This window comes from Aricia agestis, chromosome 9 (assembly GCF_905147365.1).
Source record: "Aricia agestis chromosome 9, ilAriAges1.1, whole genome shotgun sequence".
Taxonomy (NCBI): Eukaryota; Metazoa; Arthropoda; class Insecta; order Lepidoptera; family Lycaenidae; genus Aricia; species Aricia agestis.
In genome coordinates this window covers 13,386,092-13,411,119 of record NC_056414.1, presented here as the reverse complement: position 1 = coordinate 13,411,119, position 25,028 = coordinate 13,386,092, and the positions used below count along the sequence as shown (strand labels likewise).

The 25,028-nt window shown below is 39.0% G+C and overlaps 1 protein-coding gene across 2 annotated transcripts in view; it reads left to right on the top strand.

Annotated features, from left to right (window-relative positions):
• Nucleotides 1-25,028, top strand: part of LOC121730475 (insulin-like receptor) — a 112,530-nt gene that overhangs the window by 78,657 nt on the left and 8,845 nt on the right. For both annotated transcript variants that reach the window (XM_042119524.1, XM_042119523.1), the window contains 18 exons: nucleotides 1,396-1,507; nucleotides 2,049-2,183; nucleotides 3,076-3,226; nucleotides 3,879-4,057; nucleotides 5,702-5,857; nucleotides 7,555-7,714; nucleotides 9,208-9,370; nucleotides 10,093-10,316; nucleotides 12,739-12,913; nucleotides 13,243-13,463; nucleotides 13,897-14,073; nucleotides 14,460-14,770; nucleotides 15,060-15,210; nucleotides 21,118-21,312; nucleotides 21,711-21,868; nucleotides 22,908-23,069; nucleotides 24,070-24,312; nucleotides 24,725-24,810. In XM_042119524.1, coding sequence (XP_041975458.1) covers nucleotides 1,396-1,507; nucleotides 2,049-2,183; nucleotides 3,076-3,226; nucleotides 3,879-4,057; nucleotides 5,702-5,857; nucleotides 7,555-7,714; nucleotides 9,208-9,370; nucleotides 10,093-10,316; nucleotides 12,739-12,913; nucleotides 13,243-13,463; nucleotides 13,897-14,073; nucleotides 14,460-14,770; nucleotides 15,060-15,210; nucleotides 21,118-21,312; nucleotides 21,711-21,868; nucleotides 22,908-23,069; nucleotides 24,070-24,312; nucleotides 24,725-24,810 — 3,159 coding nt within the window. The remainder of the gene's footprint in view (nucleotides 1-1,395; nucleotides 1,508-2,048; nucleotides 2,184-3,075; nucleotides 3,227-3,878; nucleotides 4,058-5,701; nucleotides 5,858-7,554; nucleotides 7,715-9,207; nucleotides 9,371-10,092; nucleotides 10,317-12,738; nucleotides 12,914-13,242; nucleotides 13,464-13,896; nucleotides 14,074-14,459; nucleotides 14,771-15,059; nucleotides 15,211-21,117; nucleotides 21,313-21,710; nucleotides 21,869-22,907; nucleotides 23,070-24,069; nucleotides 24,313-24,724; nucleotides 24,811-25,028) is intronic.

Below are 25,028 nucleotides of genomic sequence, written 5' to 3'. Positions count from 1 at the left end.
ATATTCTACACTGCTAAGTGAGTACGGACTACGAAGTACCCAGCTTAATATTAATAAGGATATCTGAAAACAGAATGATGTTATATTATAGAACCACGACTGTTTGTTTATACTTCGACCTTTGAGTCGAATGTTTTTCTTGGAAGTGAGATATTTTATGTGCTCGCGTGTTGATTAATAACAATAAAATTACTACAAAACAATTACATATTATTATGTTTACCCGTGTAAGATTACATTTAGTTGTGAAAACTTATTTTTCTTTTAATATAACACATAATAATTATTATAGTATATAATAACAGACAGCGCGGACGTTCAACTGTTTCGTATCAGAAATTTTGGACAATGTGCGGCCGGGCGTAGTAAGCAGAAAATAGAAATCCATCCATTGACCCAAAGCTACTTGACACTTGTATAGTTTCTCGCACACGTATATCAGAGTAGACAGAACTAAGTTCAGTAGACAGGCTAGTTCTGTTTACTCTGTGTATATTCTATTGCAATCATTTTGTGCGAGTCGAAGAGACAAGTGTTTGGGACAAAGTACCATCGAGGAAGTTGATTCCTATGTAATTGACAGACCAACGTTATTTGGTCGAATATGTCAAATCAATGCTAATTGTGATCTGTCAGCTGGGTTTGACGTAACGCAATCAAACTACTTAGGTCCCCGATTTGCATAGGAATCAACTTCTCTGATAGTACCATCGAGGAAGTTGATTCCTATGCAATTGACAGACCAACGTTATTTGGTCGAATATGTCAATTCAATGTTAATTGTGATCTGTCAGCTGGGTTTGACGTAACGCAACCAAACTACTTAGGTCCCCGATTTGCATAGGAATCAACTTCTCTGATAGTACCATAAGTTGACGGACATACGTCATTTGGTTGGTTTATGTCAATTCAATGTTGGTCATTGGTTCATTACGTAGGTCCGCCATCTGCCTATATTTTTTTTTAATGAAATAAGGGGGCAAACGAGCAAACGGGATGGAAAGCAACTTCCGTCGCCCATGGACACTCGCAGCATCAGAAGAGCTGTAGGTGCGTTGCCGGCCTTTTAAGAGGGAATAGAGTAATAGGGGAGAGTAGGGATGGGAAGGGAAGGGAATAGGGGAGGGTAGGGGATTGAGCCTCCGGTAAACTCACTCACTCGGCGAAACACAACGCAAGCGCTGTTTCACGCCGGTTTTCTGTGAGAACGTGGTATTTCTCCGGTCGAGCCGGCCCATTCGAGCCGAAGCATAGCTCTCCCACGTATGAATGATATGAAGCCATTTGGTTGGTTTATGTCAATTCAATGTTGGTCATTGGTTCATTACGTAGGTCCGCCATCTGCCTATGAATCAACAACCAACCAACCGAACTCTAGCCCATTCTCTGTTACAGATTGAACGGTGTGAAGAACCTGGGCGACCTGTTCCCCAACCTGTCCGTGATCCGGGGCCTGCAGCTGTTCAAGGACTACGCCCTCGTCATATTCGACAGCGAAGGACTCGAAGTAATTATCTACAAAGTACAAAATAAAGTGATAATACTTTATTAGGCCGTAGGGTGTGTATGTTACCTTATATGTATAGAGTTTACTGTGAAAGTAGCAGCGCTAAAGAGCGATTTTTGAGTGATTTGTATTTTCCCATACAAATCACAAAAAAATTGCTTTGTCCCCGCCGCTACTATGACAGTGAACTCTATAGAAGGGACAAATAGACACCCTAAAGTACTATCACTTGAAACCGATAGGGGTTATTTCTAATTAGAGTAAAGAAGAGAGAGAAAACAAAACATTTTCGCCCCCGCCTCCCTCCGGCTCACCTCCTAGATGTCAGGAGTGTCAGGACTTCTAGTATGTTTTGTCCCTAATCACCCTGTTTCTGCAGAAATCGCTTAGGTTCCCGCTCACGCACTCTATTCTTTGAGTCATTCCTTAACCGCACTACACCTGGACCAAATTTCTTATTGAAGAAGGTTTCATTTCTGTTTTCTCCCTATACATACCAGAATGTTCTCTAGGGTGGTTAACCTATATTTTTTCTTTCTAGTCACTTGGACTGCGTTCGCTTTCGAGGATCGAAAGGGGTGCCGTCAGGATTCAAAACAACGACCACTTATGTTACGCCAACACAATAGACTGGTCGCGTATCATAGCTGACGGAGCAGAAAATAGTATTATAAGCGTAAGTGGTATTGTGTTACTGGTGCTCCACAGCCTCACGTGAACGGTGAAGTATCGTATATCCACCCTGTACAGTACTCCACGTACTGTACAGGGTCGAAAAACGATATTTTTCAGGGTTCGGTCAATTTTCTATATTGTGTGCTAGAATAATAATTAAGTGTGAAATGCATTTCAAGCGCAATAAGTGTTGCTAAAATGCGAATCTGTAGATGTACCTACGTTGTTTGGTCGCGTTATGTCAAACCCAGCCAACCCAACAATTAACATTGAATTGACAAGATCTGACCAAATGTCGTTGGTCTGTCAGCTGCCTAGGAATCAATTTCCTCGATGGTACATTTTACCCGTACAGGGTTGAAATACGATATCTTTCAGGTCTTCTTAAAGGTGCTAGAATCAATTCCGAAAATGTAAATTGTTCAAGTGCAAGAAGTGTTGCTAGAATGCGTATTAAGTTTACGCAGAGTTTTGACAGAATAGCAAAACAACTTATCACATTCGTATGCGCAGGGAAATTTCAATTATCCTGAGGCCCAATCTTTGAGATAGCACAAATATATCACGTTTCAAAACGTGGTTTGTACCAGAATGTATGTTTAGAAAATAACTAGCTGATCCGGCAAAGTTGTTTTGCCATATAAATTATTTCTTGTTAGTATCAATATAAAAAGTAGATAAAGACCTATTCTCAGGCATAACGATACGATTTTTAGGGTTCCGTAGTCAACAAGGAACTCTTATAGTCCTGTACATTCATTGACCATACAAAAATTATCAAAAACTAGCGGTATCTACCTACTACGGAACCCTATATTGCGCGTGGCACGACACGCACTTGGCTGGTTTTTATATATTATATTAGATTTAAAAAGGTTTTTGTACGTTTATAGGCGAACTACGACACCCGGCTTTGCGGTCTGTGTCCGCACGCACAGAGCCGCATGGAGGACCACAGCCCTTTACCAGCGGGCGTGGAGAGGTGCCCTGCTGACTCCACCGGCAGACTGCTATGCTGGGACGACAAACACTGTCAGAAGAGGGGTAAGTGATGATTCTTGGTTGGTACTTAAAAAATCCAGTTCGATGTCTTTTATGAAGCTTTTAGATTCTCTTGAGTGATAAGACAGATTATGCTTGTCCCTCGAGAATTCCTGAGATCAGATCAAAGGTTTCGTGGTAAGTGGTTACCACTGTTGAATCTGACGAGTAAAGAAGTTGCAGTGATGAAAATATGGGACAAATTGGCAGTGTAAAAAAAAGAGTGTTTTAGATTTTATCTAAACTATACTTTGACAAAGCAAGTTTGTTTTGACCAATGCAAAGAGTGCGCAAAGCCATCTGTATCACGTCTCCTAAAACATTCCATTTCTTTATCTTATTGCCCCTTTTTTTATAATAGAATATCATAGTTATTGCCTGTGTAATGTGTTGTTAGACATCTATTTAACAGAAAATAGTCTGAATAATATCTCTGTTTAGGGTGATCGCACGTTTATCAGCAAACACACGCCGTACGCGCCGCATTTTAGAATTTGTTGTATGAAATAATGTGTAACCTCGCACATTCGTCCGCAGCGTACGCGCCGCATTTCGTGTAAGTACTATGCGGTTCATTCGTCGCGTACGGCGCATACGGTGCAGGCATATGTGCGGTAAGCTTAAGTCGACAGTTGATAAAAGAGTGTTCTTTCAGACTGTCCAACCGCGTGTGGCGGGCGCGCGTGCATGAACGACGGGACGTGCTGCCACGCCCTCTGTCTCGGCGGCTGCGACGGCCCGCTGCCCACCGACTGCCACGTCTGCGCCAACTTCTCCTTCCAGTACAAAAAGGACCGGACCTGCCTCGCCAAGTGTCCCCCTAACACGTATGAGGTGGGTATAGCTGTAGTTAGAGTTAAGACGTATACGCCGCAAGGATATAATGATGATTGGAGATTTACACTCACCTTTGGGCCAGTCACGAGGAGAGTCACATATTTCATTATAATAATGAAAGTGACAGGCGTTGTGATTTGGTCTATAAAATTTGACCATGATAGATCTGTGATGGCAGCCTCAGATACACTTGAAGATAAATATTTGTCGTTAGTCTTGATGATATGAATGCTATTTCACAGCATACCATCTTATTGTAACTACCAAGTAGGGTTGCCACCTTTTTTTTGCAAATAAAGTACATCGGCTACTTCAGGTGATAAAAAAAGTACACAGTATAAAAATTAAGTAAAATTTATAAAATTATCTGTAAGTATAAATAAAAATGAATTCTGTACTTTGTTAGTTTCTTTAAAACTCGAGAACGGCTAAACCGCTTTGGCTTATTTTGGTCTTGAAACATTCGTGGAAACCCAGGGAGGGTTCATGTTGGGAGATAGGTGATAAGAGGTTCATCGGGTCATCTAGTTTGAAATAAAGTATTTTTGCGTACTTTATTATTTTCGTAAAGTACAATGTACAATTGCCTGAAATAACGTACAATACTTTATAATAAAGTACGGGTGGCAACCAAGTGAAAAAAAGTAAATACAGTCAATAATAAAACTCACTTCTAGCAAAACAAACGCAGAACAATTCTAAAAATGTTTTAAGGAAAACCCTTTTCTGGAATTCGGTGTATCGTTTTATTGGACTTGCAAAAATTACCAAGTGGTTACAAGTTTTATCCAATTGAAGCGAAAGGAAACCAATACAGAACATCGTTGGCCTTGCGGTTAAATGGCTCAGCGAATTCGTTGTAAAACTATTCGAATGTTAAACAAGAAATGAAATCCAAAAGCAATATAAGATTCAGCTTTTGGTTTACCCTTCACAATTTTATTGAAGATGTTTCGCCAACAGTAAAAGCTTTTGTTTCGTGTTATCCTTTTTTTTTTTAATGTGATAATGAAAAGTAGTTGTATGACTTACGCATATTAAAATATATACCATAAAAACTAGATTAAAATCGGTCCACGCGTTTGGATGCTACGATGCCACGGACAGATACACACACAAACAGACAGACATACAGACAGACAGACAGACATGTCAAACTTATTACACCCCTCTTTTTTGTCGGGGGTTAAAAATAGAAACATCCGAGTTCCTTAAACGAATATTACTCATGATTCGTTTAAGGAACTTAGATAAAATCCTAAAAGACTATTATTATTTATTACAAGGATCAACACTGTCTGATACGCCAGAAAAGTGGTTTGACTGTTGCTAAACACTTGTTTTGACATTCTTCGCACTGGAACGCTATGGCGTCTTCCGCTGTCTAAGCAGTTTCTAATCATTGTATTGTCATGCTTGGTGAGTGGTGAACTGGTGACGAAAGCTAATGAGTTAGGGAGGCTGAATATAGAAATGAATAGGTAATACAGCCTGTGACGTCGCAGCGCAGAGTTACGGCGACGCAACTACGCCCGGCTTCTGAGGTTTCTAACTCCTGTCGAAACCCAGAATCCAGGCACTAAAGAAATCTCAAAGCCGATCCCGGCGTTAAAGCATTATTTATTATAGTCGTGTGTATAGCTGTTCCGGCGGTGCGTGACGGAGGTGGAATGCCGCACCATGCCCAGGCCGCAGACATCGGCCACGGATTCCGTGCAGCGAGCCCCTAACATCGACGCCTACAAGATCTTAAGGAACGAGAGCTGCGTCTACATGTGTCCTAGCGGGTATATGGAGGTACGTCAAGTTTTTTGTATCATCAGCATCAGATATATAGAATGCCAAACCAACGTCAAACGGTACAATTCTGCTGAACTGGGGTACACTTGTGCAGATTCTTCATGATATTCAATATATGTACATTGTACTTAGCTTTAGTTGCCTTACAGTTTACTTAAATTGGAATAATTATTCATTACTAACCCATGTTCCGTCTTAATATTTTTAGAGCGTTATAATAATTCTAAAGGGTCTCAATATTATGAAGTATGAACTGACGGGACGCATTTTAATTCACCCCAGCCTTTCTAAGCTATTTATGAAACACATCAGATTTTCTTCTAAGTGGAATAGCTTGTATATAGGTCAACACGTGGAATAGCTAATTTCTATTATGCAGTTGCGTGCCTCGATTATAGCGAAGACAATATATTGTGACCTTATTCGATAAACGTTATATTAGATTGCGCTACATTTATTGTTATGATGACGCTCTCGCGGTTAGTGTTGCGAGAAGTAACATTATAGGAGTGCATAAAACTTTATACATTATTGTATAAGGTTTTTATATGCGATGTATAAGGTTTTTATATGCGACTAGCTGTTGCTCGCGACTTCGTCCGCGTGGACTTTAGTTTATAGCGCGCGATGTCAACAAAATTGGTGTCATTTAAAATCTTTTTAAAACCCTGGTACCCCTAAATCAAAATACGCAAACTTATAATTAGCCCCCCATTACACAACTTTACCCATAAGCTGCTTATCATCGATAGGTTTAAGGTTACGTCACTGCATAGATAAAGTACTGAGTAGTGAGTTATTTAGAAACGTGTATAACAATCGGAAAAATCTAATTTAAGATGGTACCACCTCATAAAAAAAACACGTTTGAGTAAGCGCTAGCGCGATCTAGGCGACTCTTAGCGCCATCTGTTATGAATTTTTGGAACTAACTTAATTTGAACGAATTTACGCATAAACACCCCCTTACAACGCCTTTTTCCAGTTAAAAAGTAGCCTATGTGCTTTCTCAGGCTTTAGACTATCTGTGTACAAAATTTCATTACAATCGGTTCAGTAGTTTTGGCGTGAAAGCGAGACAGACAGACAGAGATACTTTCGCATTTATAAAATTAGTATAGATTGAGTAATAAATGAAACGAGTGTCTAATTAATTTAATATTTAACTTTTTTATTCTCTAGTTTTTGTTATTCGTAAAATATTCCTCTAAAAATCTGCTCTTAATTCTTCATACGCTAAGAATGCTATTCGGTAAATTAACTTAACTCTTCTGGTTTGGGGTGACACTGGAGAACTAAATATGCTCACCTGTCGAGCTCGCTGGCTGTAAATGTAGGAGACGCTATTTACACGTTGTAGCGTAGGATTCCCATCAAATGGACAAAACATTCCGTGCAAATGGTAGGGATTTTTCCCAGTTAACACTTATAAACTTTCGATTTCGCATTATATCTGTAATCTGGCAATAGCTGTAGATGTTTGAAAGCTTGCCCTTGAATCAGGGCCGGATTTATATTTTTTATGAGTGTAGGCCACTTTAATTAATGCCGCCCCTATGTATGAACTCTGCCGCCATCCATGGGCGCTGCCGCCCCCCTAGGACGCCATAGGACGCTGCCGCCCATAGGCCATGGCCTATACTGCCTATACATAAATCCAGAGCTGCCGTTAACTTAACACTATTTTGTGACAGGTGGGCGAAAAGGAAAACTCTCGGTGCCAGGAGTGTCCGGAGAACGGATGCGTGCACGAGTGCTCCGGCGGCAAGATCGACTCCATCGCCTCCGCCGAGTTGTTCCGAGGATGCACCCACATCAAGGGCACTCTCGAGATTACGCTGCGAGCTATCGGAGGTATGTCTATGTGACGCTATAGCTCAGTTATTGCAAGCATAATATGCAAGGTGTAACAAAACTAAGTGATAATACTTTAGTGTGTATGTGTCCGTTATATAGAGTTCACTGTGACTTTCACAGTGAACTCTATATAGCTCTATACAGCGCTGAAAGCGCTGATTTTTTTTACCTTTGTATTGAAAAATACACACCCTAAATAATATAATATATTTAAATAATAATATCTATGGACGCTTCACACCACGTCAGTCTGGCCCCGTGGTAAGTACCTGAAGGACTTGTGTTACGGGTACCAGACAACGGAAATATATTTAATACTTTTTATACTATACATAATTATATTTAAGATTTTTTATTATATGATACACGTCATATTTAACACACATCCATGACCCAGGAACTTTGAAAACTTTTTGTTCCGTCGGCGGGATTCGAACCCGCGACCCCCGGCTTGAGCTACCGACAGCCCACCCACTGAGCCACAGAGGTCGTAAACACCCTAAAGTATTATCACTTAGTTTTGTTACACCCAGTATAGCTCGTATTCTGGTGATATGGTCGGCTTCGTCTGGTCTTGAGGTCGATGCTCAAAACTTGAGGACAGCTCCGCAGCGTAGACTCAATTAATATCGTATCAGCGGCAAGTTCAGCAATTGAGTGTACAATGACGTCACAGTTCAGTAGGTATTTTGACAAAGTATGCAAATCACCTTGTTGTAACAATACTTAACTACTTTAGCGCGCCTTTAATTTGCGTACAGTCGTGATTATCGCCAAATAAAGTGCCTAATGTAGCTATGTGTATGCAGCCCCCGAAAATATAAATCAAGATTATTTTCTAGCCGGACATAAATTATTTTTATTATGAGCAATATACGATATTTTTACGAGCCAGTTCTTAATTTAATTTGTCTGGGTAATTACAATAATACGGCTATCTAAATCGAGTTAAAGGTCGTTTACGAGGATTTACTGTTTAAAATTTGAACGTTTATACTGCATTGTGCGCACTTTATGTGACTCAAAATAAACGTTTTCTACGAACAGTATTCTTTTTATAGCGTGCTATTTTTCGGATTTGTGTTGTAAATAGTGTAACTTTGCTTTGCCTACTTATGTTTTTATTTATATTAAAATAAAGTTAGTAAAAATCAATTGCGGATATTTTGTGAAGAAGTTGAATTTTGCAAACTTTTAGACTATCAGATAAATTTATTCATAAACAGGCGTGGAGCCATTCGAAGAGACCAGTAGTAATCTTCCGAATGGACTCCACTACAAGGGATATAAAGCGACCAAATATCGTCCACTATCTGCCTTTACATCGATTCTTTGATATATGAGAAGAAATCCGTTGTCGGATTGCCATAACACAAGTTTTCACTTAGCATGGGATTAGACGATGTGACGTGCATCGTCTAGTTTATACTACATATTGTATATTATTATTTGAATATTTTTTGCTTTATTTAATTGTTTTTTTTGCGCAGGCAACACCATGGCAGTACTAGAGTCGGCGCTGGGCGAGATCCGGGAGATAGACGGCAGCCTGAAGGTGATCCGGTCGTACCCGCTCGTGTCGCTCATGTTCCTCCGCAGCCTGCGCACCATCCGCGGCATCAGGGACCAGTCCAAAGAGTCTACTAAGGACAAGTGAGTCTGTAATGTCCTACTTTTATTATCCATTTCGTATACATCGCTTACTTACAGTATGCAGTATGCATCATATTACGCTTTTGGTTGAATTTTACTCCATTAAGAAATATAGACTAAAAAGAGTGTAGTATATGAATAAAGTGTAGAGGCCCAAAGAAGGTCATTGCCGTTTGTATTGTAGCCGTAGCTGCTTTACATACTCGTAGATGGTAAATCGTGTGCTTAAAGTATTTGTGATTAATTGTGCCGGACCATTTTTATTTGTAGTAGTAGAAGCCACCTTACAAAGTGACTTCTAGCTAACGAGAATAATGAAATTTACTTTTGCCATTAAGTTTGCAGACTAGACGTGGGAGAGCCATGCTTCGGCACGAATGGGCCGGCTCGACCGGAGAAATACCACGTTCTCACAGAGTGAGTGAGTTTACCGGAGGCCCAATCCCCTGCCCAATTCCCTTTCCTACCCTCCCCTATTCCCTTCCCTTCCCATCCCTACCCTCCCCTATTACCCTATTCCTTCTTAAAAGGCCGGCAAAGCACAGGCTGCAGCTCTTCTGATGCTGAGAGTGTCCATGGGTGACGGAAGTTGCTTTCCATCAGGTGACCCGTTTGCTCGTTTGCCCCCATATTTTATATAAAAAAAAGTCGTCATGCTCCTTTTAATTCAATCATTGCCATCAAAATCAAACAACATTACATTCGTAAAATAATCTTTCCAGGGGCCAAAGCCTGTACATCTTCAGCAATCCCAACCTCGAGATGCTATGGAACTGGTCTGCCCACGGGCCCATAGAGATCCTGAAGGGCAGGGTCTTCATACACTTCAACCCCAAGCTGTGCTACAACCAGTATATCCTGCCGCTAAAGAACATGACGAGAGACCCCGCGTCCACATTCAGCGAGACCGAGGTCTCCCAAGAGAACAACGGAGACCAGGCATCTTGTAAGTACTACGTGTAAGTAAGTCCGGTGGGTAATTACGATTACTATGGAAGAGTAACCAGAGATGTACAAAATAGTTTTAAAAAAGCATTTAAATACAAGATGCAAATACTTTTCAGATTTCCTATTTCAAAATATGCAAAATACCAAATAGTTTTACGTTTTGTATTTCAAATGCTAAATGCAAAATAGGTATTTTCAAAATACTTTTTCAAAATAAAATACCTTTTGACCAAATTGAATGATATTTTTATAATCAGTTACTCTGAGTAACTGATTACAAAAATAGTTCCATATAATGTAAACCTAGGTGTTGCAATTTGCTACTTTTGCATTTTGTTTTATTAAATATGTTAAGCTAAAAATATTTGATGAATGTGAAATAAATTGAATTATAGAATATATTTTTTACTATGAGACAAAAAACCTGACACAAATTTTTAAACTATATGTCACTGAAACCATATTCGGGCGGTCAAATCGTATATAAGAATCACCGAGCTATATTATATTTCGATGGTAAATAGATTACTTAATTTACTACAACAATCTTATCGACTAGGACACTCCGCTTATCTGGCGTCTAAAGATAAAATTTGTTTTGTATTTGTAAAATTCATGAAATAACACCGTGCATATCTGGAATGGTAACCTGCGCTAATCTTATAAAGTTCTAACCGCCGTACTCAAGAGATTTATGATTAAATGAACCGGTGGTAGGCCCCAGTAGCAACAACGTTCGGAAAATGTTTGAAAAAAACTTATTCTGAATAAATTTTTTTGACTTTGAATTTGATTAACCTTCAATTAAACCCATCAATCACCAGTGATCGAGACACAATATATATATTGGCTCCTACGATTTTCATGAAATTTAGTATATAGGGGGTTTCGGGGGCGATAAATCGATGTAGCTAGGAATCATGTCATTTTATTCGTGTTTTATCGAATACCGAGCAAAGCTTGGTCAAATGTTCCACTCTGAGTGCGGCAGTAAGTCGAGTAAAAACTAGGCGTTTAGCTCGAGTAGCGCCAATACATGTAATTAATTCTAGTATTAACACTCTGTAAATGGTTAATAAATATTGGCCTAGTCAAAAAGCGGCTAAAATCGTTTAACATTTCACGCATCATTTGGGGTGCGCGCGTGCACATTCGCGGAAATCGGTTCCACTCCGCTGAATAAGACCAAAAACTATAAATTAAGCGCTTATGTTTTTAGGTACTGCATAATTATTACATTGCTTACTTACCTGTAAAAAAAAACAAAAAATATAAAAAATCTACTAATATTTTCTTCGTCCAAGCTTCTGTTTTGTTATAATTTTAAAAGGACTAAAAAAATAAATAAACTAGAGTTGTTCAATTAGAATAAAACGGGAATTTATCACGTTATAATTTAACTAATTAAATCAGCATTTAAAATATGGATACAATTTGATAATATAATGATCGTTTGAATACTAATTATCCTTGATTTATGCTTCCGTTTCTCTGATTGAAACACTGTAAACAAGTTATAATTTAGTTGAAAATTTAAAAACAAACAAAAGCAAAATTGTAAAACAGAATTATTATCTTGTATTTTATTTTGCAAATATTTTAATAGCATAGTTAGTTTTTTTATATACATAATAATTAAAGTGTGATAATTAAATAATTCTTTATAATTTTAAATACTGCAAAATTTCATAGTTTATTACCATAATTAGCACTGAATTTTGAAATATTTTACCACTAGCATATTTCATACCTGTTATTCACCAATACTGTCACAACCAATAATTAATCAAGGACAGGAGCGCAATAACCAGCTTTTTTAAGAATAATATGTGTGTCTGCGTTTTAAGGGTTCCGTACCCGTAAAGGCGAAAAACGGGACTCTATTACTAAGACTTTACTGTCTGTCCGTCTGTCTATCTCCAGGCCGAATGTAAAGAACAGTCATGATAGATACAAGGTTGAAATTTACACACATTGTCTATTTCTGTTGCCCCCATAACAACAAATACTAAAAACGAAATGGATTGAATTTTGGGGGCTCCCATACAAAAAACACAATTTTTTGCCTACTTTTTCTCTATAACCATTCAGGCGCGAGTCCGAAAAGCACTTTGCCGATTTCGAGTATTACTTTATTACAGTTCGACAAGGCTTTATTTGAACGTGGCGAGAAAAGGAACTAAACGCATCTATCATAGAAAAACGTCATTTTTGACATGTGTTTGACAGTTCTCCTTTACCAGCAGCGCTCCCGTCAATGTCACCCACGTTCAAATAAAGCTTTGTCGAACTGTATTATGATATTGACTGCTTTTTTTTTAAATATCTTTATATAAATAAAGGGCTTTTGCCATACATGGCATGCCAGCCCCATCGTATCTTTATTGACTGCTTAATCATTGTATACATTTTTGAACTAGGTTTCAAGGACACCCTGCACCTGAAGGTGTCGAGGCTGACGCGGTCGGCGGTGGTTCTGACGTGGAACATGTACTGTATGGAGGACCAGCGGAAACTGCTGGGCTACTCCATCTACTACATAGTCGCTGAGCACAACGTCACGCTGTACGGACAGAGGGACGCTTGCTCTGATACGTGAGTGATATTCGACCTCTATCTAAATACATGAAGAAGAATCATTCATTTATTTACATAAATAATAATTTTATGTAGGCAATAAAATTGTTTAGAAAAGCGGAGGCAAACATGTTTGCAGATTAACCCTTGAATAAAAACCAAAAGGTTAAGGGGAATCTTAGTTTTGGCCTTTGATAATAATAATCTGACTTTTTTTTAAATCTTTATTTTTAAAAGGGTTTGATCACTTAGTGATTAAGTCACCCCCGTAATCAAAATCATTTTGCAATTAATGGAATTCTGAATTGGAATTTAGAATATATCTAATTTCATAATATCCCACGTAGATGGAACGTGATCGACATAACATCAGTGGAGGCTCGCAACACCTCAGAGACTCGCAACAGTACTCGCGGGCTACTCAACCCGTGCGACGTCCAACCGCTCTTCAAGCTCATCTCGCCGCTTACACCATACACCCGCTATGCAGCTTACATCAAGACATATACCACTACGGATAAGAAAGGCGCGCAGAGCCCTATTATATACTTCAAGACGTTGCCTGGAGGTAAGTCACGCTTATTAATATTCTTTGCTTAAAAATCCATACTGTGTATTGGCAAAATTCATACGTATAAAAGATCCAAAAGTACTTATACTCGTATATTAACTTCTGACGATCAACAGAACTAATTTTAAAATTATTCAATTTAAAGCATTGATGTGATTTGCATGATCTTTAATTTTATTTAAATGAATTTATTAGAGGTATATACCTCTACCTATACACAGTTTAACATCTTTTAAATACATATACAAAAGCGCCGCAATCGCTTGCCTGTGTGCGGTTAGGCGCCATGCGCGCACGCACACTACAAACGCGATCACGTGATGTTTATATTAAGATGTCAATATGTTTTTATAATATTGTGACTTATACCTGTAGCCTGTACGCTTGTTTGGAGATAAAATTAAATGCAGTAACAATAATATTTTTGCAGCTCCCAGCCCGCCTTTGGGACTATCAGTGGAATCGTTGAAGGAACACTCGGTGACGATAAGGTGGCAGCCACCGTCTATGCCTAACGGTACCATCTCGTTCTACCACGTGGAGATCCAGGAGAACAGCTACAATCAGCGCAAGATACTCGCCGGAAATGTCAACTACTGCGCCAATCGTGAGTATAGTCATAGAGAAAATATTATGAATCTCTGGTATAGTGATTTTACTAGGTTTGTAACTACTAAAGTTATAACTCTGTTGTGTGTATTAAAGTCTGGGTGACATAATATGACTACTCCGTTTACTTGATTAATGATAACAATAATTATTGTTATGTTAAGAGCGCAATTAAGAAATACAATGGCACATTAATTTGGTCGAGTTTTACTTTTTTCTTTAAAATTAAACTAAATGAATGGAGATGGAATATATTTAACACCAAAGACTTCTATTTAAATATAATTCTTTGGTTAACACATATTCTTATTATTTAGTAACAGAAATTATTCCGAGCCAATAATAAAAGTAATCCCTTTTACTAACGAACGTTTGGTGTTACAGCTAGCATAGTGAGCAACATGATCGCGATGCGGTGGGAGGAGGCAACGGAGCGTGCGGAAGAGCGAGCGAGTGCGGGCACGGCGGGTGGGGCTGCGGGTGCAACCGGCAGCGTTGCGGGTGCAACTGGAAGTGTTGCGGGTGCAACTAGCAGTATTACGGGCACGAGTGCGGGCGCGGCGGGCGCGTACGGGCCCAATGCGGGCGCGGACTGCGTGTGCGCCGCCGAAGCACGCAAGCCGACGCGCTTCGACTCCATTGCTGAGGAGGAGCGTATAGACAGCATTACGTTCGAAAACGACGTGCAGAACCATGTTTGTTTCATTTTTAACCATAATGTGATATTATGTGAAGTGTAAACTATGCTGTTATATTTTTATACACTTTATTTTTTCTTTCGACTCTTCGTGAGAAAACTGTTTTTAATTCTTATTTTAAATATTTTTTTATTAACTCGTCTAAACTCTAGAGAGAAATTGAGTAAAATATTCACTTTGTTAGTTTATATATAGTTTATACACTGTATAATAAAAGTAGCAGATCACATTTTTGTTGCTTTCCCTGTCGTTATTCTCTTCGAGATTTAAATCATACTTCCCACAGGTATACATCAGACAGTCAAGCCCGAGGACCACCCCGTCGTCGAGTCGCGTGCGTCGCTCCATAGACAGCAGCGTGAAGAGCATGCTCGTGTTCATCAGCGAGTACCACAGCCCCAACATGAGCCGGAAATACGCTAATGCTACGGAAGGCAGTAAGTTTTTTTTACCCATTCTAAAGGTGAGCACTAAGCGACACTACGCTGCAGTGCGACGCGATACGTCACTGCCACATATTGTTTGTATGAAATCGTATGAGGTGAGCCGCAATATGCGGCAGCGGCGCTACGCGTCACAAAACATCAGTTCTATGGAACTTATAGTGTTGCGTCGCTTCGCTGCAGCAGCGTAGTGTCGCATAATGCGGTCGCGCCTTTAACCTGTGTCTACATAAAGTCGGCACTACATATACGAGTAGTCGAACGCGTTGGCCGGGACGCTGGCCCAATGTGTAGAACAGGCGAAATACCTACCGCCAAAGCGCGAACGCCCGTTCTACACACTGGACCAGCGCGCCGGCCAACGCGTCGGCCAACGCGTTCGCCTATATGTAGTACCGACATAAGACAGATCGCCTCCACAAACACGGATCGCCTGCCTCATAGTGAAAAGGCAGTGTTTCGTCTACATCATTGTAGTCTCGAGTAATTCTCAGATGCCGCATGTTTTCTTACATTTTTGCCATTAAATTTTTATTTATACAACGATATTGCATCTTGTATACACCACTGCCGGTGTTCTTTGTTCGCTGATGATATGAAGATTTCAAGAGTTATTAAATCTTCATCCGATTCCTTTTTAATTCAATTAGATCTTGACCGTATCCACCAGTGGTGTCTTGACAACAAAATGGAATTAAATGCCTCCAAATGTCGCCACATCAAATTCTCAAAGAAAAAGAAAGTTTTGCCAACTTGCTACCACATAGACAATTGCTCAATTGCACAAACACCGGAAATTCGCGACTTAGGAATACTAATTGACTCCAAACTAACTTTTGTGCCACATTTTGACTACATGATAAAGAAAGCATCGAAGATGTTAGGGTTTGTCAAGCGTAACTCAAATGACTTTAGGCGCACTGACACTAGGATTCTATTGTATAATAACTTCGTACGCAGCATATTAGAATTCGGGAGTATTGTTTGGAACCCCTGTTATGAAGTCCATTCCCAACGTATCGAATCGATTCAGAGATCTTTTACGAGACACTTGGCATATGTAACCCCGCAGATCAACAATAAATTGCAATACAATGACAGACTTTCAGTTTTTAAAATTGATAAATTATCAGATCGTAGACGCATGCTTGATCTGGTATTCCTGAGAGATCTTGTCACAGGTTCCACCCCTTGCCAGGAACTGTTACAAACCATAGGACTAGTAGTACCCAGGCCCAATACTAGGATAAGGCAGAAGCCTTTCTTTAATATTCCCAGGCATAAAACTAATGTCGGCAAGAACGCTCCTATAATAAGAATGATCAATTCATATAACATCTGGCATAAAGTATATGATTTAGACATTTTTCATGATCGCTCCACAACCTTTAGGAAGAAAATTTTATGTTGCTAAATTATTAAATATTCATTGCATTTTTAATTTATAAATAATTGTATACTTATTTTTTTTTTTTTTTTTGACATTTGACATTTCTTTAATTGATGTATGTAACTATTGAGTAATAACGTATTTTTTTTAAGTATCTATTGTAATTATAATTGCAATTTATTGACATGTGAATTTGGACATTTTATATTTTTTGGACATTTTTTTTTTTTTGTGTGTAAATTATTTTTTTTCTGACATTGTCTAATTTTTCTTGTAATTTTCATTCTCTCATGTAATAATTAATTGTAAATTAACTTTTCTAGTTGTTAAGTCTTGACTAATGTTGCGTTGTGTTTTAAAAAATAATGTTGTGCATGTCTTTAATTGACATGAATACTGAATATGGACCTAAATGTTAGTTATTTAAGGAAGCTTGTATTCATTTTGTTGACATGCCTTATAAATAAATAAATAAATAAATAAATAAATTTATTTTCTATTTGTTTATTAATGCTTTTCTCCTATTTAGGGTTCCATAGTCAACAAGGAACCCTTATAGTTTCGATCTGCCCGTCCGTCTGTCTGTCCGCGGTTTTGTTATAAGACCTACAAATCTGTAATTTGGCATGAATGCACATATTAATGATGCCGACAAAATGGTACTTACATGAAATCTTTAAAAAAATTTTTTTTATGGTACCTTCTCTACACATCAAGCGGGGATGAGCATTTTTTTCGCGTCCTAATAGATTTTTAAAAAATATTATTAGTATTTAATAGATCATTTTCCGATTTGGGGGTCCGTTTGTGAAATATTAAGTTTTAAAGTGGAAAAAATCGTTAAGAGTCCAGTGTCCATTTCGAGAAGCAATCGTTTAGCTGGTAAAAGGGGGGGGGGGGAGAGAATATATTTTTATGGTAACCTCTCCTACACATGAAGCGGTGATGATTATTTTTTTCGCGTCCACCCCATCGTGTGGGGTGTCGTTTGATAGGTTTTTTTAAAATATTATAAGTATTCATAGATCATTTTCCGATTTAGAGATCCATTTGTGAATTTATATGAAGTTTTAAAGTGGAAAAAATCGTTAGAGTCCAGTGTCCCCCCTTCTACCAGCTAAACGGTTGCTTCTCGAAATGTGAAAAAATTCACGGGAGTAGGAAATATGCTGAACTAGATGTCCCGCGCGGCTTTGCCCGCGTAATTTAGGAATTTTACGGAAACCGTACATTTTCCCATAAAAATAGCTCTTATGTCCCTACTCCCTTCACTTGGTTTACTCTATATCTGTGGCAAATATTTCCATAAAAATTGCTCCAGTAGCTCGTAATTTCTAATATTTCCCCCGTTTTTCCCACATTTTCCTGAATTTCTTTGGTCGTATTAGTCTTAGCGTGATAATATATAGTATATAGTCTTGCTCGATAAATTAGCTATCTAACACTGAAATAAGTTTTTAAATCGGACCAGTAGTTCCTGAGATTAGCGCGTTCAAGCAAACATACTCTTCAGGCTTATAATATTAAGTATAAGATTTTTTTCAATTATCGCTTGACAAACTCGAGTCTCGATCTAATAGACTATGAAAAGTACCAATAACAGGATCATTATAGGCTCATAAGTCATAACCATGGGACGATGTATGGTATAATATGGTAGTGATGATGATGATGATTATGAATGTAATTTGCACAGTAGCATATGCTTTCCGTTCTTAAAACAACGCCGAAACTCCCAAACTATGTTCCCTCGATTACTTATGCATAATTCATCTATAAAGAATCAGGAGTTCTCTCAGCACCTTCCGAACCACGGTATACCAGGTATACCTCGGTGCAAAATCTTACTTGTTGGTAGCATATGCTTAGAATACTTCTCACGAAACCGAAGTCACCACATGTTTCCATATAAATTTTGAGGAGTTCCCTCGATTACTTATGCATCCTTCATCAGATCACCACCTTTGTGAATATAATACCAAATTGGGATGATACCCTATATACCAAAAGAAAAATTTTGTAAATCGGTTAACAAACGGCAGAGTAATTGTTGAACATAAGAAAACGAACATAACACCTCCCCAATTTTGAAAGTCGGTTAAAATTGTAGCCTATGTGTTATTCTGATGTATAAGCTATATTATTGTAAAGTTTCATTAAAATCCGTTCAGTCGTTTTTGCGTGAAAGAGTAACAAACATCCATACATCCATACATCCAAACAAACTTTCGCCTTTATAATATTAGTAGGATTTAAAAGGAAAACTATCACGGCTAAGAAGACTTCATTAGTTTTTGAGTTATAGTCGATCAACTAAAAAAAATGTATTCGGCGAAGTATAAAGGAACTTTTCGTTCAAATTCCTTTGAACGTAACTGAGATGATGTTATTAGTAGTGTAAAACACGTTATAAATACATTCATTGACCATGCAAAAATTATCAACTAGCGGTAGGTACTACGGAACCCTATATTGCGCGTGGCCCTACACGCACGTGGCCGGTTTTTTTTTCGTTTTTCTACTACACTAGTTATTTGTTTATTATGTATTGTATACTTTTGTAACACTGCTTTGGCTTTGCTTGTACCCACTACCCCCATTCTAATTTCAGCTAATTGCAGTCGGCTCGAGCTAAACGCTTGCATCGTGAAGGACCATTTCACAGGTTTCATCGCATGTACACTAGATAATGCATGCTGTAGTCGTTAGAATCATCTAGTTTTATAATTAAGGCCCTGTATTCCCAGAAACGGACGATTTTCAAGATTTAAATGTGACAGGAGACATAAAAATATAGTAATTTAAATTCTGAAAAAAATATATGTGTTATTTAAAGATCTAACACAGTAGAATTTATATTCAATTACACAATATCATGAACTTCACTCGATTGAAAAAAATCACAAAGTTACCTCTTCTTTTAGCGAAATTGTCTTATTATGTCCAAATTATTTGGAATTTTCAGACAGGAGACATTGAATATTTTTGTACAATTTTTATTGTACAAAAATATTCAATGTACAGAATTGACTTTCCTACGATTTTATTATATATAGATGTTCCGCACGGCTTTGCTTGCGTAATTTAGGAATTTCACGCAACCGTTTTCCGCATAAAATAGCCTTTGTTCCTTCACGTGGTATATTTTTCATGTTTGCCAAATAACTGAAAAATTGCTCCAGTAGTTCGTGAGATAAGCCCTTTCAAATAATTTCCCCCGTTTTTTTCCACATTTTCATCCATTTCTTCGCTCCTCAGTCTTAGCGTGATAAAATATAGCCTATAGCCTTTTTCGATAAATGGGCTATCTAACACTGAAATAATTTTTCAAATCGGACCAGTAGTTCCTGAGATTAGCGCGTTCAAATAAGCCCTTTCATACAATTTCCCCCGTTTTTTCCACATTTTCCCCTATTTCTTCGCTCCTATTAGTCTTAGCGTGATTAAATGTAGCCTATAGCCTTCCTCAATCAATGGGCTATCCAACAGTAAAAGAATTTTTCAAATCGGACCAGTAGTTCCTGAGATTAGCGCGTTCAAAGAAACAAACTCTGCAGAATTATAATATTATAGTATAGATTACATGTAAACAATGATCATCAAAATAAATTGCGTGTCTCGTTATCTCCATGTAACGCTACAACTGTAACATGTTATTACACTATTAAAGTATAATGTCGTGTGTATAATGTATATCTATTTAGTGCATGTTAGTTACAGTGACCTATAATTTTGTAGTTACACGTGTGTTACCAATGTCAAGTACGTAGTAAAAATTAATGGTAAAACGTAATGTAAGGTTTTAAAACGGGACGGTAATATGGATACAATGTTGTTTGTACTTATCCGTACATGAGGGATTGAAAATATACCTGGATATATGTTGTGTATTACTTACGCCAGTATTATAGTACTCTGTGGTATTACTATGTAGTATGTAGATAGTATACCATTAAGCCACGAAAAGTCTACTTGCTTTGAAATGTAAAACTTAATTCAATAAGAGAATTTACAGGTATATCAACGCGAATATACTGGCGTTAATACTAAAGCAGCGTTTATATTACATCGTAAATACTTGGCGTAAAAAAATTAAGATTATGTACGCTACTGCATAGCTTCTTTCACAATTCGTCTTATATTTAAACAAACTACAGCATGACTGGTCCGCGCGCGGAAGGGATAGCGCTCGGCGCGGGCTGAATGCCGCCGCGCCGGCTGCATAGTAATTTACTAAGTGTCCATGATTTTGACGGAAATTTGGTCAAAAATTAAGTACCTAATTTTATGACATAATTATAATGAGAATCGAGTACCGAGTACTCTCCTTAAGTATTGATCATATCTCACCTGTCATTCTGTACAAATTGTACGTGAATGTCATATATCGATCACGCATTACAGCGAGCAGTGCCTAAAACTTGAATACCCTGATTCTAATACTAACAACTTGAATCTCAATCTTCTTCGCTATCTTTATAAACGATGTTAATAATTGCCCGTTTTCGCAGAATACGTGCGCTCTCTCTACTACGATCTGCCGGGCAGCAGCCGGTCGCTCCGCGCGGAGCAGCTGCGCCACTTCACGTGGTACAGCGTGTACGTGTGGGCGTGTCGCGAGCAGCACGCCAACGAGACCGACGAGGACTACAACAAGAACTGGTGTTCGGAGCGCGCACAGTACACCTTTCGCACGCTCGAGCGACGTGAGTATTGTTGTCCCTGTTTTACATTATGTCGTGCAACGAGACAGCAGATACGACATCTCGTACCCAGCCGGTCGTTATGTGCGGAGCAGCTGCGCCACTTCACGTGGAACAGCGTGTACGTGTGGGCGTGTTTCTAGCAGCACGTCAACGAGACCGTGAGTATTGCTGTCCCTGTCTTACATTATGTACTGGAACGAAAAAACAGGTGCGATATTCTGTCTATGTGCAATAGAAATAATTAACCACTCTACTTCAAAAACTGGTGCTCGTAGCGCCCGCTGTAAACCTTATTTTTATCTAGATCTTGTTCATATCCTTATGTCCTCTTACCCCCTCTGATATCTTGACCCTAGTTTATTTCTGAATGAGCTTATCTATGTTCCCCCCATATACAGAGGACGCGGACGTGGTGCGCAACTTGCGCGCGGAGGTGGTGCCGTCTAACAAGACGTCGCCCGAGGTGAACGTCACGTGGCAGCCGCCGGTCGACCCCAACGGCTTCATAGTAGCCTACAACGTGCATCACTCCCGCGTCGAGGATAGTACTGAACAGGTAATGGTTTATACTTATACAAGGTGTAACAAAACTAAATGATAATAATACTTTAGGGCAGCGGTCAGCAACAGGCGGACTGTGGTCCTTTTGCGGACCGCGAAAGGTCGAATCTCGTACCGCGAAATATTAGTATCAATAGGCATGATGACTATTTTTTTTTCTTATCGGTAATTAAAAGACACTTAAAAAATAGAAACATCGTTGAAAGAATGACTCTTATAGCTTAAAAATTCACCAAGATATGACAATTCAAATATCTCATAAAAAAAACCTGCCCGAAACGCTCCATACAAAGTGCTACGAAAGTATGACGTCAGTCTTTCGTAGTTTGTACGCATCGGGAGACAACTTTGTTCGACAGGTATATTAAATATTGCGTTTATGAAAGTGATTTCATAACAAAAGTTGCTTTTAATTGCATTAGTTATTGAATTGTATACAAATATTAAGAAATTTAATTGAAAAAAAAAATCGACTTTAATATCCAACTTTGAAGGCGCATAACAAAAAAATATAAATGCTATATAGCTGAAATTTTGGGAACACTTATTTTTTACCGTGGTTTCTTTATTTTATTAACAAAATTCAGTAATCTTTGACCTTGTCATCATCCCTATTAATACATAGACTAGCGACCCGCCCCGGCTTCGCACGGGCATAAAATATATTATCGTCTCCTTTTAGTAAGCTTCATCAAATCGAATGAGAACTAGCTCTGAATTTATGTATAGGCAGTATAGGCCATGGCCTATGGGTGGCAGCGTCCTAGGATGGCGGCAGAGTTCGTTCATAGGGGTGACAAAATTTAAGTGGCCTATACTCTAATACTCATGAAAATATAACTCCGGCGCAGAGGCCCTAGCCAAAGTATCTTTCGTTAAAACGATTGATGAGTTATCGGCTATCGCTAAATGACATTTCGCTTGCGAGGACTAATGTCAAATCCCATACATTTTGATAACGAATTTCGTCATCGTTTTTAACGAACTGGACTTTGGCTACGGCCTATGAGAACTAACCTTGACATTATTTACAGGAGGTGGGCCTAGCCAGCTGTATCCCGGCGGAGGACTACGAGGCTCAGGGCCGTGCGATGCTGGTCCGCAATCTCGCGCCCGGCAACTACTCGCTGCGCGTCACGCCGCTCTCCGCGCGCGGCCTCGGCAACGTATCCGCTGATATATACGTCTTTATACCGGTGAGTACAAGTTATATCCTTACTACTAACAACTAAAACCGATAATAAAATACGTGTGGCTCTCGGGGACTACCGCGGTAAAGCAAACGAGCTATTGCATTGCATTTTTTATCAACTTTTGCAATTTTAATTCGCATACGTTGCCGAAGTCTGGCAACGTCGCACCGACACAGCACAACGGTGCGGCGTTGCCTGAGGCGAGCACCACACCCAGAGCCACACCGAGCCGAAGTCTGCCCAACTAAAATGACGTTAGATGAATGTTAGGTGTTTTTCGTTACGGAATTTTTAGATTCAGTCGCCGCGCTCAAAGCCCGCGATAAAAGCTATGCAATAGCTTAAAAACTAAAAACCCGACTGTATTTTTAACACACTTATATTAGCTTCACTTGTAACTAAATATGTATGTAAGAAAATCTTTTGAATCTTAATTTGAGTCACTTCCCGGTCTTCGATTAGGATGAAATGCATGCACACGCACACGCTCTAAGTTCTGATGACAATACATGACTAGCTAAGAAACGTCATTACAAATCCAATATGGCGGCCTCCCCAAGACGGCGGACAGGCTATTTGAAATTCACCCCCATGATGTAGATATCAACTGAAAGGGTTTGCTGTCAGGAATACGAAAAAAAAATCCAACATGGCGGACATCCAAGATGGCTGATTGGCTTAGTGCGTGCTAAAAGCGTGTTATAATTTTTATATACCACGCTTACAGTAAACATTATTCTATCGACACCTCTAAAGCTAAAATCTATGAAGCCGTTAAGGATGCAGAACGTCCCAAACAATAATTATAAACACCATACATACATCTCTATGTTATAGTTTTATAATTTTTTCTTCTTGTGTGACTTTTTCTAACGCTAGACATGGTAGAAAATATTGATATTGTAGTACAATACGAGTACAACTATAACGTAATACATATATAACGTGTATCCGGCACTTTATCAGAAAGTGGTGAAACATGCCCTTATCCTAAATTTATCAGGAGCGCGAGGCGTCCACCAACTATCTAGTCGTATGGGGCGCGGTGGGGGCGCTCGGGGCGTTAGCGGCGCTGGCAGCGGCGGGCGCGTTATACTGCCGGCGCGTGTCGCCCGCGGACGGCAACAAGCTGTTCGCGCGCGTCAACCCCGAGTACGTCTCGACTGTGTACGTGCCCGACGAGTGGGAGGTGTCGCGGGCTAACATACAGTTCGTGCGGGAACTGGGACAGGGATCGTTCGGGATGGTGAGTGATATAAATTAAGGCGTCCCTCACATTAGACGTGCGCGTTCTACGGGTGTGTGAGCGAGTGAACGCCGCGTGCGCGACGCTTTTGCAGTGCGCTCGCGGCGCTCGCGTCCCTCATACGCCTGAGGAACGCGCACGCCTAATGTGAGGTCAGCCTATAACCCTACTAATAAAAAGAGTTACATAATAGATATTAAAAAATATTTTGTCTTTGTTTTTCAAAGATAAACATTGTGGGTATAATTTGCTTTGTTCTAATAGAGACAAAATATGTAGTTACATCATATTTTTTTAACGTTATGTTTCTGCTATAACTTTGCATTCTTCAAACGAATGAAACTCTGAACTAGGTTTAGCAAGTAAATAAGTATGTAATTTTTAGTTAATACAACAAGTAATTTTTTTCTAGGTATACGAGGGTATAGCTACCCTCGAGAAAGGCAAGCCGGGTGTACCGTGCGCCGTGAAGACTGTCAACGAGCACGCCACAGACAGGTAAGATTAGCGCTTACATTAAGGATGATACTTTAAAGAAAAATAAAAGTTCATTATCACGTCTAGAGGGCCATCCATCCACTAGGCAATCAATGGAAACTGGAAACTGGAGGGTTAAAAATTCTCCAAATAAAAGTTTTTTTATTTTTTTTATCTATTTTTATGGGGGTTCTCCAAATAAAAGTTACTGCACATCATGTGATCACTTAACTGCTTAA